Source organism: Gossypium raimondii, chromosome 5, assembly GCF_025698545.1.
Source record: "Gossypium raimondii isolate GPD5lz chromosome 5, ASM2569854v1, whole genome shotgun sequence".
Lineage (NCBI taxonomy): Eukaryota > Viridiplantae > Streptophyta > Magnoliopsida > Malvales > Malvaceae > Gossypium > Gossypium raimondii.
This window is the reverse complement of record NC_068569.1, coordinates 18,705,433-18,723,050: the sequence shown is the minus strand read 5'-3', so window position 1 is coordinate 18,723,050 and position 17,618 is coordinate 18,705,433. Positions and strand designations below refer to the sequence as shown.

At 34.8% G+C, this 17,618-nt stretch overlaps 3 protein-coding genes and 1 pseudogene across 3 annotated transcripts; 2 read left to right on the top strand and 2 right to left on the bottom strand.

Moving 5' to 3' along the window:
• Positions 1 to 3,570: 3,570 nt before the first annotated feature.
• Positions 3,571 to 5,280, bottom strand: LOC105770363 (7-deoxyloganetin glucosyltransferase). Its single transcript, XM_012591531.2, has 2 exons — positions 4,692 to 5,280; positions 3,571 to 4,593 (listed from the first exon to the last, which is right to left on the bottom strand). The coding sequence occupies exons 1-2, from the start codon at positions 5,203 to 5,205 to the stop codon at positions 3,656 to 3,658; spliced, it is 1,452 nt and encodes a 483-aa protein (XP_012446985.1). The 5' UTR covers positions 5,206 to 5,280; the 3' UTR covers positions 3,571 to 3,655.
• A 3,900-nt stretch (positions 5,281 to 9,180) lies between these two features.
• On the bottom strand, positions 9,181 to 10,299 carry LOC105765771 (protein PHOSPHATE-INDUCED 1-like; annotated as a pseudogene).
• Positions 10,300 to 13,018: 2,719 nt separating this feature from the next.
• LOC105769813 (protein PHOSPHATE-INDUCED 1) lies at positions 13,019 to 14,185 on the top strand. Its single transcript, XM_012590700.2, has one exon. The coding sequence runs from the start codon at positions 13,097 to 13,099 to the stop codon at positions 14,054 to 14,056; it is 960 nt and encodes a 319-aa protein (XP_012446154.1). The 5' UTR covers positions 13,019 to 13,096; the 3' UTR covers positions 14,057 to 14,185.
• A 1,945-nt stretch (positions 14,186 to 16,130) lies between these two features.
• LOC105770040 (protein PHOSPHATE-INDUCED 1) lies at positions 16,131 to 17,317 on the top strand. Its single transcript, XM_012591070.2, has one exon. The coding sequence runs from the start codon at positions 16,208 to 16,210 to the stop codon at positions 17,156 to 17,158; it is 951 nt and encodes a 316-aa protein (XP_012446524.2). The 5' UTR covers positions 16,131 to 16,207; the 3' UTR covers positions 17,159 to 17,317.
• The last annotated feature ends 301 nt before the right edge of the window (positions 17,318 to 17,618 follow it).

The following is a 17,618-nucleotide window of genomic DNA, read 5'->3' as shown; positions in this document are numbered from 1 at the left end:
TTATTTTTATAATTTGATTTTTATAAAATAAAATAAAAGAACTCTCAAAATGGTTTAGATTACATTTTTAAAATATAATAGCATTAATTAATTGTATAAAATTTTATCATTTAACAAATCTCAAGTAAACCTTAACCTTAAACCCTCTAAATTAACCATTCAATACATATAAAATCTATCTATTATATATCTCTTAAATAATTTAAACTATACTCATAATTTCAATATATTGGATTTATTATTATCTATTTTACAATTATATAAGAACATATTTAAAATATAAATTAATCTAAACTCAAAACCTTAACTCGACCCTTGAATCCCAAAACCTTAAATCCCTAACTCTTAACCCCTAACATCTAACCCCTAAACCCCTAACCCCTAAACCTTAAATCCCAACCCTTAAACCATAATCCCTAATTCATAATCCCTAAATTCATACTCCCTAAACCTTAAATATGAACTCCTAAACCGGCTTTAAATCTTAAATTAATCATATACCCTAAACTAAAAACCCTAAACAAATTTATTATTATCTCTTTTACAATTATATAAGAACATATTTAAAATATAAATTAAAAAATAATTAATCTAAACCCAAAACCCTAACTCGACCCCTAAATCTCTAACTTTTAATCCCTAAACCCCTAACCCTCTAACCCCTAAACCTTAAATCCTAACCCCTAATCCATAATCCCTAAACCCATACTCCCTAAACCTTAAAATATGAACTCCTAAACCGGCTTTAAATCTTAAATTAATCATATACCCTAAACTAAAAACCCTAAACAAATTTATTATTATCTCTTTTACAATTATATAAGAACATATTTAAAATATAAATTAAAAAATAATTAATCTAAACCTAAAACCCTAACTCGACCCCTGAATCCCTAACTTTTAATCCCTAAACCCCTAACCATCTAACCCCTAAACCTTAAATCCTAACCCCTAATCCATTATCCCTAAACCCATACTCCCTAAACCTTAAAATATGAACTCCTAAACCGGCCTTAAATCTTAAATAAATCATATACCCTAAACTAAAAACCCTAAACAAATTTATTATTATCTCATTTACAATTATTTTAAATAATAATATTTTAATTTTTCCATGTGTTTTATTTCAAATTATTTCTACGTGTCATTATTTTTTTCTGAAGATTTTAAATATTCAATTAGAAATAAATTGAATTTTATTTAATATGAATAAACCAATTAAGATAAAATATTTTTAGCGGCGCTTTTCCAAAAACGCCGCTAAATCCCCGAAAGCTCAAGGTTTTTTTTGCGGCGCTTTTCCAAAAACGCCGCTAAAGCCCTGAGCATTAGCGGCGCTTTCTTAAAAACGCCGCTAAATCCCTAAAGCTCAGAAAACGGCGTCGTGGGGCTTAGGTTTTTTGTGGCGCTTTCCTAAAAACACCGCTAAAGCCCTGAGCATTAGCGGCGCTTCCTTTTAAAAGCCGCTAAATCCCCGAAAGCTCATAAAACGACGTCGTTGGGCTTAGGTTTTTTTGCGGCGCTTTTGCAAAAACGCCGCTAAAGCCCGGAGCATTAGCGACGCTTTCTTAGAAACGCCGCTAAATCCCCGAAAGCTCGGGAAACAACGTCGTTGGGCTTAGGTTTTTTGTGGCGCTTTCTCAAAAATGCCGCTAATGCTTATTTTCAGCGGCGTTTTCCGTAATGCGCCGCTAATGATCGATCGTTAGCGGCGTTTTTTATCCAAACGTCGCTAAAAATGCCGTTAAAAACGCCGCTAAAAGCTTGTTTTGGTGTAGTGCCATTGTCGATCAATATTTCAAGTTTAGAAAAACAGAAGGATGCAAGAAAGATATATGCTTTGATGGGGGGAGATTTGAGACCCCTTTTATAGCCCTTATGCAAGTGGCAGTTTCAACTTTTCATATTACTGATAAATCTAGCCTTGGCAGTAAAAATATTAAATTATATTAAAAATAAATGCTCCAATTGTTTAGCGAAGAAAAGTCAAATAATCATCTGAGTAGAGCTAAGGTATAGGTTTGACGGTAAGCAGTACCAGGGAAGGGTGGCTGCTGCTGGTGGCTTAAATGATATGGCGATGCGGCTAACTTTGATAAAACAACACATCATTTTCCCATTATAGAAGTGGTGATTATTGAATCATATTTGTCATTCGTGACCTCCAGCAGTTGAGGATTTCCATAATTATCTCACATCGGGCTTTGTTTAATAACATGATACGTAATTATTTCACGTAATTAATATTTAGGTGTTGAATACAAAATGGATTTTATACCCAAAAAAAACTATTGTCTTACACTCAAGTTTTAGAATTCAGTAATTTTTATTTTATTTTTCATGATCAAGATTCGTGACTGTCTTCTTTATTTGAGAACACAATATTTCAAATTTTCTGTTTTACGTGCAAAATAAAGTATTTTCTTAACATATGCAAAATGTTACGTCTTAAAGTGAAAATAATTTTCTTATTGAGATCCTTTAAAAGTATTCATTCACCATTTAAAGCTCTTTTGATTTGGAACAAAATAAATCCTTTTGATTGCACCATGCTGTAGTTCTTATTCGAACAGAATCAACGAATCAAATAATGAGGTTTATAATAATCATATTTCTGTTTCTTTTCCAAAATGAGAAAATTAATTTTCAAATATCAGAAGTAAATTGCATATATAATTATTTTAGAAATTAAAACACAAAATTTTTATCATAATTAATGTAAATATATTTACTTGATTTAGTAGAAAAGCAATAAAGATATTAAACTATCATAATCATTAATGTTATCATACAAAAGTGCAAATTTTATCAAAGAGTTACCATATTTTGGTATCTTAAATTTAGAGGTTGAAATAAAGAGGACGTTGCCCTTTCCTCCATAACATATAATATATTTTTATTTTATAATTTTATCTTCTTTGGAACCGAATCATATGTCATTAAAGTCTAAAGACATCTAAAAGCATTATGAAAATATAGATATTACAACATCATTATGGTCATCTATATTTTTATATTATACTTAATATTTAACGTCATGAAAATATATTAACCAAAGTTTATATGCATGTTAACAACTAGACTAATTTCTTTTTATTTTATTTTTTGAAAAATAATAAATGGATGCCATATTAATCACGATCTCCTAATTAATGAGGACCTTAATCGTCCGGTCCTACAAAAGAAACAGCCAAACTAGCTAAAATCTAAACCCTAAAAATTGAACTCCTCCCTAAATTTCTATGACAACATTATGATTGACTGAAAGTGCATTAGATAATTAAAAGAAAGTGAGATTTGAATTGCCTTCTTATCATATTAGTGGAGGGATCAGATCAAACAATAGTATTATTTTCACATTTTTGAAACATCATGGATGACACAATCACATTACGTACCCACTCTTCTTAGGCGGCGGCAGACAATTCCGACCGCCGTAACCCGTACCATTTCCTTTATGTGTTAGTAGCCAATTGGGTATTGGATGATGGAGGAGGAGATAACATCTTCCACCAGTTTATTAAAAAAATTAATTTCTAAATTTAAGAAATTAAAAGCGAGATTAGAGTATACTTTAATATTTAAATTTATACTCCATAATTTAACTTAAAAGATATATTTCTTTTGAATCAAACAAGTAAAGTAGGCTTTGATTTTAAGCTCTAGGTGTGCATAGAAGTTGGATAATTTTGTCGAGATTCCTGTAAGACGAGCCATCAGAATTGACAGTCGCCGCCTTTGCTTTTCTCTCCCACTCGACAGCTTTCTTCTTCATATCTTTACCCTTTTCTCCTTTGATTAGCTCTCTGACAAGGCTCTCTACTTCATCCCTTTTAACATTATTGTCGATTTCCTCGCCGATTCCCCATTTAGTACATGAATACCAACAGTTCGTTTGTTGCTCCGCGAAAAACGGCCAACATGTCATGGGCACGCCGCCGGATATGCTTTCAATCGTGGAATTCCATCCGCTATGCGTTAAGAATCCTCCAACCGAAGGGTGGTTCAGGACTTGTTCTTGCGGGCACCATGTTGCCAACATGCCTCTATCTTTGGTCTCCGCTACGAACTCTGCTGGCACAACTGCCGATTCATCACCGACAAGATCGGGTCTAATGACCCACAGAAAAGGTTGTTTACTATTCGCTAGCCCCCAAGCAAATTCGTTTAGCTGATCAGCTGTCATCACAGTGATGCTCCCGAAATTCACGTAAACAACAGAGTTGGGCTCTTTGGAGTCTAACCATTGGAGGCACTCTGGCTCTTCTTTCCAAAGATTCGATCCTATTTGTTTCAACTCACTATTATCCACATTGTGATTCAAAACAAGATGCAGAGGACCCACTGAGTAAACTGGGGGTAGCATTGAGTTGAGTGCGTCCAATGATTCGTGCTCCAAATCATCAAACGTGTTCAATATAATTGCTGACGCCTTCCGAGCTCTTTCGGTTTCAGATAAAATAAAATCAAGCATAACAAAATTCGGATCAGTTGTTCTAAGAAAAGAAGGAAGATCCCTCAATCGGATACCTTCCATTGTCGGTATCCAATCTATGACGGTATTCAAGTACCCATTGGTTAAATAGCTTTCATCTGCAAATCGAAAATAACAATAATAATTAAACCCAACAACAATGGCGGCGCTAGAGCAAGTGGTGAAAGTAGCTAAAAAGTTGGATGATAAAAATTACCTTTGAGAGGTGTATAACCCTTTTCCATTAATTGGCGATAGTGAACGTAACCGAGGAAGCCACAAGCGCTTGTGGTCCAAAACAGAACTTCAGGAATGCCTAGTTCTTCAGCTGCATCAAGAGTGAAGCTCATGACACCATCCGAAACAATGCAAGAAACATGGGGAACTTTGGATGTGGACGCGAAATCGTTTAGCTTGCGGAGGAGTTGTTTGAAGTGGGGTAAGCAAGTCTTGCTAGTGGAGTCGCAGAGGGAAGGGATGTCTTGGGTGGCATCGACATCGGTCGGCGGAAGGCCGTCGGGAATAGTCTCGAAACGAAAAGAAGGGAGACCATTAAGAGCATCAGGTCCTCGGGATTTAAGTAGACGTTTGTGGTTAAACTCAGTGTTAACAAAGGTGATATAAAAGCCCTTCTGGTGAAGTATTTTGGCTAGCTTTAGCATGGGATTGATATGACCTTGAGCAGGGAAAGGAATACATACTGCATGATGCCTATGACTGGAGGAATCCATTGTTGATTGATATTTCTAAATGTAGAAAAATAGGAGTACAAGAAAGATTCGGGACCCCTTTTATAATAGCCCTCATGCAAGTGGCATTTTCAACTTTTCATACTAGAATAATTTCTTAATTACAAAATAAATTAAAATAAAAGTATCTAAATTTGGTAGAATAGAGGATGAAACATTATGGTTAAATTAAAAGTGCATTTGATAATGAAAAGAAAGTGAGATTTGAATTCCCTTCTTATCTGTTAGTGAAGGAATCAAACCAAACAATTGTGTTCTTCTTAGGCGGTGGCAGACTATTCCCACCGCCTTAACCCGTACCATTCCTTGATGTGTTAGTAGCGTGATGGAGGAGGAGATAACATTTTAAATCATTTTTCCATTATTTCTGCTAAACCAAAAATATAATTACGTTGAAAATGGGGATTTGCTTTTAGAAGCAAACCTAAAAAGCAAGTCACACTACAGTGAAAAGAATAGGTCAGCGCTGAATATCTGTTTCCTAACCTCAATCGCTTTCTTATGTGTTTGATTAAATTTAACCCACTGATACCAAATTTGTTCTACCCATCTACTCGTATTTTCATCACAGGTTAAGACATCTTTTTATAATGTGAAATTGCTGACAATAGTTGACAAAATCAGCAATCCCCACTTCCATTGCTGCGTTTCTTAGGTTGGGTTATTACCAAAATTCAAATTATCTGATCTTCATTATGTTTGACAGAGAAATTAAATGCTACATTCTCTTTCTCTTTCTCATTCATTTGATTTTTATGTATCATTAATTAAATGCTTACATTAAATCAAATCCCTCAACTCTATTATCAATTTTATATCAACTCATAAATCCAACTTTTTCTTTCTAATCTTATTTCTTTTTATAGTTTGTTTATTTATAAGATAAAAGAAATATCATCATAATTATCAAATCAATACGAATAAAAGCACATGTATTACATTTAGGGGTGATGATGGGTCAGGCCGGACCTCAATAGAATTTTAAGTTAATTTTTTAGGATCAAGCCTGACTTATAAAATGGACTTAAAATTTTGATCAAACTCGGCTAGAGGTGATCATGGGCCAGGCCGGGCCCAGAAAAATTTTCGGCCCGAAATATGGGCCTGAAATTTTGTCCAAGCCCGACCCGAGAAAAATTTCTAATCCCGAGCCCGGCCCGACCCTTATTTTTTTAGTAAACACCAAAATTGTATAAAAAACCTGCAAAATATAATCAAGCAACTAGAATATCCAACATTAACCAATCAACATATTTAATTTTATAACAAAATATAAATTGTAAGCTAAATTAAATTTTCAACAATTAGAAAGGAAGTATCCTAAAAAGCAACCAAAGAAACATCATCCTCATCGTCCTTTTTGCAACCAATTTATTATATTTGGAAATGTATTTTAAAAATAAAAAATATTTTAAAAATACTTCAAAATAAAAAAATAAAAAATATATTTATTATATAAATACTAAATGTCTAATGGGAAATGGGGAAATGGGAAATGTATTTTAAAAATAAAAAATATATATTTATTATATATTCAGTTCAGGCCGGGCCCGGGTTAAAAAAGTTTTGCCCGAGGCCCGGCCCATTTTCTAAACGGGACTCGTTTTTTGCCCAAACCCATATTTCGGGCCTATATTTTTACCCGACCCCTCCCATATTTCGAGTGGGCCGTCGGGCTGGGCCGGGCCGCCTAATCCATGATCACCAGCTCACGCGTATTATATTTTTACATTGTTATTTTTATATAAAAATAAATTAAAAATAGAATATATCAAATACACCAAAAATATTAAAATAAATGTTTCTCAATAAATTTAAAATATTTTTTTAAATATTTATATTTAAATAACACTAAAATATGTGCAATTTAACAAGCAAATGCCTCTAAAATAGTAGCAAAATTAACAATATAACAATGGTTATACAATATCCAAATAATAACAAAAAAATAGTAATAATATAATAGTGAAATGACAACAAAACAATAGAAATAGAAGCAAAATAGTGACAAAACAATAAAAAAAATTTACAAGCTCAGGCCAAAAAGAGCTTACTCGAGGCTCGAACTATTTAGAATGTTGGGAAATGTGCCCATATTGTAGTAAACATGTAACTGTTTTCTATGTATTTGAACGATGAAGAAATAAAGTTAATTTCATATTTCACTGTTATGTTTTTTGTGTTTCTTTCTTCCATATATTGTATACATAACAAAATTATGACAAACAAAAATTAGCTTATTGATTGTCTAAGTTCAAACTGATGATAAGTGGAACTATAAGAACGTTTACAATACAAGAAAGACAACTTACTTCGGTAGATAATCTAAACAAGTCTGTAATCTTGTCAAAAAATTAAAGTGAACGTTTGATTCAAATATTTAGAACGATTATTATGTCGTCTACAATTCCAATTGGGAAAATAACTAGTTTTGACTATCAGAGCAGTTGACTCCAGAAGTAGAGACATAAATGATACATTGGGCTGGACCCAAGTTGAATTAATTCTGAATCCATTTGTGAAATAATTCACTTGTGACATTCATGGTGTGATTTACCTAAATCCTGAGTTAGCCACTGACCATGCGTATGTAACTTACGTGCTTTGATATAAGTGGAGGCTTATACTCTAAAGATGATTTAGCCCATAGCCGGTATGTTGGGTACATGACTTGCGTATGGCATGATTTTAGTAATAACAATGGAATTTATAACTCGATTAAAGAGTTAACGGTATCCTCTCATTGGCATTATATGAATTGATAAATATGAAACATGACCACTTATCTATGTTTTGCAAAGATCAAATAAATGAAGATTGAAGAGTCGAGTGTGCAACATGAATGAATTTATGTTGCTAAATTGTGTTCATACAATACTTTCAACTATTAACTCTCTCACAATTCGGAAAACGTGATTAACCAAATCTTTGTAATTTAGATGAATGTAATTAGGCAGAAATGGGTTGTTGAGGGCAGTGTCATTTTTCAACTATTGTTTTAAAGTCTTGTAAGTCGGCCAGGGTCATTCCTTTTGGAGGCTGTTGGGCTTAATTTATAGCCGTAAGTGTTGTCCTATGTGTAATCATTACCAAAGGACGAAGGTCTTTAGTTTAAGAGGTTCACAAAACTAATCAATATATTATTTAATAGTCAGAATGAATTATGTAATTTCATTTTCATGTTTATTTAATTATACCTCACTTTTATTACATCAATTTAATTATAAAACAGATACTAAATTATATTCTCATTGTTTTCCTTTGATTTGGCATAAACATGAAACTTTAATTGTGATTCAAATATATATACATATATGAAAATTTTATTTTAATTCAATTATACAAATTAAAGAAATAAATACATCAAATTATTTTTAGATCGATGAATATAAGTATTTGTGTACTCAATATATAAACATTAAATGATGTTATATTAATAATTATGTTAATAACTTCGATAGTTAAATCAAATCAAATTTTCATATATAAAATTCTACAAAATCAAAGTTCATATATGAAAGTGCACATTAAACCAAAGTCCATATATATTTTTATATTTATCCCTAAAACTAATAAATGATAAGATATGAACCTAATACACTATGCTTTTTAGACCTTTTAACTTTAAGATTCCAACTTAAAATTCATCTAATTCTTACATAAACTTTAAATAGCCAAACTGTTTAGGGATATTTATTTGTTATTTCTCTAATATTCACGAAGTAGCGGATAGTAATTTATCAAAAGTGCATGAGACTCATGTAGGGAAAAGTACTATGGAGCGGATTGCTTTTTACCACTTCTACTTAAAGAGTAAGTAAAAAAATCATTTATATACGATGTTAAAAACTAACGTGGTTGATGCAATAACCAAATAATGACATGTGACATGTCACGTGTAATGTAAATTAATCAATTTTTAATGAAAAATAAATAATTTAAATTTGCCTCATAGAATTTGTAATTTTATAGGTGATATATTTTTTACCCGGATCCTCAACTATAAAATATTTTACATTCCCCCCTCATACAAACTCATTTTATAGGTAAGATAGCGTAAGATTTATTTACACATATAACAGCAGACTAATAGATAGTACAAACTTATAATTCCCGTGAGGGTCTCACACAAGCGTTGAACATTGAGAAGTAACAGGGTCAAACAAGGCTGGTAGCAAGTATTTCCTTTCATTTCCATATGCGCCGGTGACGGCCCCAGCCAGAAGACTAGCTATGTTTATGATCATGCCATCCACACCCACGTCTCCATTGGCGGCGTTTGACCATGCGCATTAACCTGGGCATTGAGTCTCCGAGTTTCCAACCCATACAAACACGGACTTTTCCTTAGCGTTCATGGAATCCACAGTTGCTCGTGCAAAAGCCTTCGACAGCCACGTCTTTGGCTGTAAGAACAAAGTCAATCCATCGGGTTCGGAGTGAACTCGTTTAGCCAACAAGGAAACTTGAGATTTTTTCAGAATTTTTCTGATGGAATAGTTCCTATCGGTGACTTGATTTGCTAAAACAATACGAGCATCGCTTCTGCCTGCTTTTTTCATGTAAGTTTGGATAGTGTTCCACCAAAGAGAAACCAAGGGTTTTGCAGGGGAGGGATCCGAGAGAGTAGAAAATCAGCAATGATGGATTTCTGAGGAGGTGAGAATTCACCATACCAGAGAATAGAGACTGGAATATTGCCTTCAAGCAATGCGCCGTTATGGTAAGTCAAAGCCAGGGGTGGTTGCTAGTATAAAGAGTTTAGCTTTCTTGCTCCGAGGCAAACATTGGCTAAGCTTAGGTAAATCAGTAAAATAACAAGAGGAATTGTTTTGGCTAACCAATGGAAACTCATTTCGAAAAGCTTTCAAGATAAAAAAAGGAACCCAAAGATTCTGAAATTGCAAGAGACAAAGGGAGCTTGAATTTGGATATTGGGATATGGGTAAGTTGGTACATGCACTGAGAAAGTGGTAGCGGTTGCACGGTAGCTTTCATTGGCAGCTACGCAGTTAAAGAAAAAATGTAGAGATCATGAAAATTGGGAAAAGATAAGATGTGAGGTGAGAACATCTAGCGAGAATCTTCCCTTTATTTATTCACTTTTTTGAACCCATTTTATTTTTGCATGGAGATTAGGACAACTTTAGCTAATGGTTACATCAATTTAAAGCTCGTAAATCGATTTAAATATAATTGTTTGAAGAGGTATGGGCAGCATGTGTTGTAAAAAAAGCCTCTTACCTTAGGCTGCGTCGCATTTCCATTCCCTTCAGTTTGAAGAGTTGTTTTTGGATCGATGCTCTTATCTCATTGGTGTTGCCGCCTCGTTTTACATCATTAAACTGCGTTATTATTCAATATAAAAGATTAAAATTTGAAGTCGATATCCGAAACTTAACCAATTCTTTAATTATGTGCATGAACCCTGCAAGATTTATTACCATTGTGGTTAAATTAAAAATTGTTCGGGTTTTTGCAATGTTCTCCACGAAAAGAATCTTTAACCCCATGTAAGGTAGCTTCATATACCCACAGACAAAACTTCACTGCAATGTCACATCCATGGGGAATATTCCAGTATGTTTGGGACTACTGTAAGAAACAGAGCAGAGCCTTCCCCATCCCATGCTTCATAGAGGTGGATGCCATGTCTCATATTGTGAGTGGACATTTTATCAAAATCATAAAATAGATAGATGAAAGGCCCTCTCACCCTGCCCATCGTTTCTCAATGAATGCCATCATGGTTGAATATCATGGCTTTGATGTTACTTTTCAATGGATTGAGTACCGGGGATTGAATGTTTAATTAATTTAGAGTTTCAAAGCATCACTCGTGCAGGTTTTGAAGAAATCAAAGCAATTGGTGACCATGTTTGCAAGTATGGGAACAAAAGCAAGCTCATCTGCTCTCAGACAGGCTGGGTGCTCTGCTCGAGTTCATCGGATGCTGCTGCTTTGGCGGCATCCGAGGTGTCCAAGTGCGCTGTTAATGGAATATAATATACTCACGCACTTAAAACTGATTTCTTCAAGGGTTATGCGAATAAAATAAATCCAGCACCAAAATCATGGACTGCAATTGAATATGCAATGTCGATGGAGCTGGAAATATGGGAGAGTTGACAATCCAGTGAAGGCTCCACTCAAGTACTTTCTGAGAAAGTGTCAATATTGACTTCCGATCATCTCAAAATGATGGTTTCCCAAAAGTCTTATTAAGCTCAGCTCAATTCAACACATAAATATAGGAAACTGGGTGTGAAGAAGGGGAACACTTTTGACACTCAGATCATCCATCGTTCAATGAATTCATAATTCGGAATTCCCAAAACTCTTATTATGCATAGCTAAAAACGATGGCTTGAAGTTCAGTTTTTTTATCAGTGAATTCATGATTAGATTTTGGATTGCAAAAAGTAGGGCTTAGATTCGGAGAAATGTTGCAGTTAGAAAACGAAAAACAATTTAGCAATATAAAAACTGAAGACATAAATAAATGGGAAATGTCTGCAAGTATGTAAGAAGGCAGGTAGAATATGAAAATTCCCATCAGACACAACACGATGCAGTAATTGTTTAATGTTTTGAGTATTTCGGGACTTTAGGGCATTGTAAGTGGACTCATTGGCAACCAATTCATTGATTCAACATATTACAATATTTTATTTCAAGAGAATACCCCTTTTTTATTATTATGTTAATTAAGAGATACGAATCATGTGGTCCAAGTAATTACTAGGTAACAATTTAGCATGCCTCGTGATTGCTACTACTAGATTAGGTTTTGGATACTTTTTTAATAAAGCTCGTGACATTTTTTTATGTTTGCTATACTTTTTAATTTGGTCCTGTAAGCAATAACAGTTGATGGTTTAGTTTTTAAAATGAAATGAAATCCCGTGGGGATCTTAATTCTACGCTTTGTCTCAAAGTGTGCCTCCTCAGTTGATACAACCATCTTGGTGCATCGTTGTTTGACCATGCTTTGGATGCAGTCTTTGCCTGCCTGGATGCCTATGCTCATTTCTCAGGCAACGTGCTGAGGCTCATGCGATATCGGGATACCATGATTGTGCCACTCGTAATATATTTGCCTAATTCGAAAATCATTTAACATAAACTTTAGTCTCCAAATACAAAACTTCTGACTTCCTCTAAAAAAGAAATTAAGGATATAGTAATATGAATTTTTTTTTTTAATTTTTTTCCAAGCTCAAACTTTAAACCACGACACGAAAATTAACCTGCAAGAAGTACAGGAACCAAGAAGTCTGTTTTTGTTTTTTGAATTTGAAAAGCAGCTAGCTGGCTAACAACGAGCAAGTCCACAGTATGGCTGGCTAAGCGTTGAAGCCTAGCAACTAAACTGACGTGTCAATTTACCTTGGATTCCTAGACTTCACTACTTTGCCCACACTCTGACTGCCAGCCAGCTTGCTTTAATAAAATTAACTCCAGCCTGTTCATTTCATACCCTATATATCTGCTTCCATCTTCCACAAGGAATATATGTACACGCGCTTTCTGGGCATTGCTCATCACGACCGTTTCTAATTGGTGAGTGAACTAAATGACACGTTGAGCGAGCCAGGGAGACCGCGCTTTCTTTCTCTTTTACTATTAAAAACACGCTTGGGTGAACCGTTGGGTTTTTTATTTTAAGCTTGCTGGCAATGTCTCGAAGCTCCAAACCCTATCCCCTTTTTTTTTTTTAATTTAAAAATTGATTAAAGTTCAATAAACAAACACAATTTTTCGGCCTATATATATACCCATCTCCCCTCGATCAAATCCACAACTCAAAACCCAAAGCTCAAACCTCTCTCTGCTTTTTATATATTCCTCCTTTTTTTCTATCAAAATCAAAATGGCTTCTTTCCTTACTCAAAGTGTCCTCAAACTTTTCCTCGTCATCTCTTTGTTTCAAATCTCTTTGGCCGGTAGGAAGCTGAGTGAAGTGGTGCAAGACCAGCCTCAGCTCTTGACATACCACAATGGTCCCCTTCTTTCTGGCAAAATTACTATCAATTTGATTTGGTATGGCAAGTTCAAGCCTTCCGAGAGGGCTATTGTCTCTGATTTTGTCACCTCCCTTTCCTCCACGCCTCCATCGCAAAGCAACCAGCCTTCGGTTGCCCAATGGTGGAAAACCACTGAGAAATACTACCACCTCACCTCCAAGAAATCTTCCCTTTCCCTGTCTTTGGGAAAGCAGATTCTTGACGACAAGTATTCGCTTGGCAAATCACTCAAAAACAAACAAATCGTTGAGCTAGCCTCAATGGGTGACCAAAAGAATGCTATCAACGTTGTTTTAACAGCATCTGATGTTGCTGTTGAAGGGTTCTGCATGAGCCGCTGTGGGACTCATGGCTCTGCCTTGGGCTCCACCGATGGTCTCGTCAAGGCCAAGAAGCACTCCAAGTTCGCTTACATTTGGGTGGGTAACTCCCAGACCCAGTGCCCCGGTCAATGTGCCTGGCCGTTCCACCAGCCAATCTACGGACCACAAAGCGCGCCTTTGATTGCACCAAACAACAACGTGGGTCTTGATGGCATGGTCATAAACTTGGCTAGCCTCTTTGCCGGGACCGTCACGAACCCTTTCGGAAATGGTTACTTCCAAGGCCCAGCCGAGGCACCGTTGGAGGCTTCATCGGCTTGTCCTGGAATTTATGGTAAAGGGGCTTATCCAGGCTATGCAGGAAACCTACTTGTAGACCCTACAACTGGCGCTAGCTACAATGCTCATGGTAACAATGGAAGGAAATACTTGCTTCCTGCTTTATATGATCCTTCTACATCATCTTGCTCAACTTTGGTCTAACCATTTGAAGCAGCCATCAACAAAATTAGTGTTAGCCAGTACTCGGTTTATAATGTAATTCTTTTATTTGTTGATTTATTTTGGATAATAATATATCAGCAAACTAGTTCGGTTTGCTTTTTTTCACAATCCAAGTTGAAAATTGTGGAAGGTTCAAGTCGAAAAAAAAACAAAACAAAACAGTTGGCAGCAAAATAGTAGGAGCTATACATCGATTGGGTGCTTTTTATTCTTTCATGCCATATGTCTTTGTCCTATTCTGACAAATGCTCTGCTAATACAATTTAAAAGAAGGCAAGTTTCAAGCAAAACTACATTTTCATCTCTAAACACCGTTTAGTGGAAGAATCCTGTTCAGTAAACCTACAAGACTCTACAACTGGATCCCTCACGGGTAAAGCTGGGATTTTAATTAAGAGGACTATAGTGTTAGAATAAAAGCTGGATCTCGCTCTACAACTTGGACTCAGGCTTTCCAAGTTTAAATGTTACTTATTTTTTTATTTTTCAATTTTAGAAATATTTTTATTTAATTATAATTAATATAATATATTAAACTATTAAAGATTGTACATTTGAATGTTATGAATATAAAGTTTTTCAACTTTATAAATGAGTTTAAAAGATCATCAAGTATCTCATTTATTTAGATTTTTAAAATATATCAATTAGTGAGATCTGAAATTAAAAAACTCTTTCACCTATATATCATAAAAATAATCCATAATATTTTATTATTCCACATTGAAAAATCAATCTTTTTCTATTTATTATGCTATTCATGGAGTAAATATCACAATTTTAAAAAAATTATATTTTTCACATATTTAAAATTATTTAAGATTATTTTTATTTTAAAGATTTTGTAATTTTTATATCTTTTATTGAAAATATAGAAAAAATATTTTTAAAACATGTTTGTAATTGATTATAATGTCTAAATTAATAAAAGATATAAAGATTAAAGCATTCACATCATTAATCTAAACAAACAATAAAATTGATAAAAATGCAATATCTCAAAATTAAAACATTGTATCAACCTTCCACATATTTAAACCTTAACCTCTAACTACTCTAAAAAGAAATTATCATTTCTTTGTCTACTTTAAATGAGAATTATGATCCATTTTGCTTTTACAAAAGAAAAAAGAGACCACAATCAATGTCGAGATTAAACTCACAATCACGATATACTATATATGAATTTGATTATAATAAACTACATTAAAAATCATTAAATTTTTGATTAATTATAATTATTCGCCAAAAAACATTGTGTTTTAAATACTTAAAATTGAAATGTTGAATTTTGAGTATTCAAGTTCAAATTTTATAATGGGATTTTTTAGTTTCACAATGTACGGATTTTAATCCAATTCAGTAAATAATCCGTACTGTAATAATTTGATATTTATAAATTTATATGAAAATTATAACACTTATAAAAAATAGCAGTCCTCTAAAGAAAATCTCTAACAATAATATCAATGAAATTTTTTTTTGTGGAAATCAAACAAAATACAATAACCACTAGGAGGGAAAAATAGAAACAACACAACAAATTGTCCCAAATCAATGAAGGTCCTTATATCTGCGACAGATAACATGCCACATATTCTTCATGTTATATGAATAAATAACATGACATGTTTGATGTATGAAAATTATTTTGTTTGGTTTAGAAGTAGTTATTCTGACTTATGAAACCTTGATATTCCAGCAAGTTGCTGTTATTGAAGATGTAATGGCAAATAACAAACCCCACTTGGTTTGGCTGCACAATTCCCAAACACTAAGACGCGTTTTCCTTCGGCCTCAAAAGCTCCCTCACCTGAATACCCACTCAATTTCGTCATTTTCTTCACGTCTTTGTGTCTTTATCTACCCTTAGCTGGCGTTAAACTGGATCCTTCTAACGCATTATTTCGGTTGAGTGGGAGAGTCATTGATTATAATATAACGCGTCAATTGGCTGGCATGCCACCTCTCCCTCCCCACTCCTTTACCTTTCTCTTTGAATTTTTTGGCTCTTTCCTACCTTAAAAAATCACCACTATAAATATGTTCCTTACCTCCTTTCATTTCATCCCAAACCGAACAAAGACATTCATTTTCACCTCAGCTTCTTCTTTTTCTCTTTGTTTCATCATGGCTTCTTTGGCTACATTTAATTTTGTTATGTTTCTTATTGTCTTGGCCTCTTCGCTACATTTCACCGCCGATGCAAGGAGGCTCGTTGAGTCAGACCAACCTGACCAGCCTTTGCTCTTCCAATACCACAATGGTCCTCTTCTGTCTGGGAAAATCTCTGTTAATCTTATTTGGTACGGCAAGTTCAAGCCTTCTCAACGTGCGGTTGTGTCCGATTTCGTCACTTCCGTTGCGTCTTCCAAGCCTACAATAGCTCAGCCCTCGGTCGCCACATGGTGGAAAGCCACAGAGAAGTACTATCAGCTCAGCAAGAAACCTTATTCTCTTGCTATCACATTGGGTTCACAAATCCTTGACGAGAACTACTCTTTGGGAAAGTCGCTAACAAATCAACAGATCATGGAATTAGCATCAAAGGGTGGTCAGAAAAACGCCATTAACGTTGTTTTGACATCAGCTGACGTGGCTGTCGAAGGGTTCTGCTCAAGCAGGTGTGGAACCCATGGTTCAGGTTTGGGCGGATCAAGCAAGGGTCACAACAGTAAGTTCGCTTACATTTGGGTTGGAAACTCCGAGACACAGTGCCCAGGTCAATGCGCATGGCCATTCCACCAGCCCATCTACGGACCACAGAACCCACCTTTGGTTGCACCCAACAATGATGTCGGTCTTGATGGGATGGTGATCAACCTGGCTAGCCTCTTGGCTGGGACAGTGACCAACCCGTTTGGAAATGGGTACTACCAAGGTCCAAAAGAGGCACCACTGGAGGCTGCATCTGCTTGTCCCGGTATTTATGGTAAAGGAGCATACCCAGGCTATGCTGGAGACCTTCCGGTGGACGCCACAACTGGCGCTAACTACAACGCACATGGTGTGAATGGGAGAAAGTATCTGCTTCCGGCTTTGTTTGACCCTTCAACCTCAACTTGCTCTACACTGGCTTGAAAGTCTTAAACAAAGATTATAAGACATGAGAGCATGTCAGTGTATAAAATATGTATCTAGGCGGTATAATTTTGTCACAGATTCTTTCATTGTATTATTATTGAATTATTCTTTTTCTATCATGCTTGAATATCAGATTTATACTTGAAATGCATAAAATCTTATTTTCTTCTTAAGAACTCATACTCATAATTACACAAGAATACTTAAAATTTTAACAAATCATTGGAAAACTATTAACCAAAAAAATTGGGTTAATAATTCCAATTTTGGATGCATTTGCTGAAGCACAAGAAAGCTTAACCTAGTAGAAATGTTAATTATTTTCGAAAGAAAAAACATGAGGCATAGACTGATGGAGTCTATGTAGAAATTTAAGTTGGTTAGCCATCCTTATTCAAAAGACGGGAGCCCTTAGCCACCCCAAATTGCACATTCCCTGTGTAAGGCATTGGTTGCA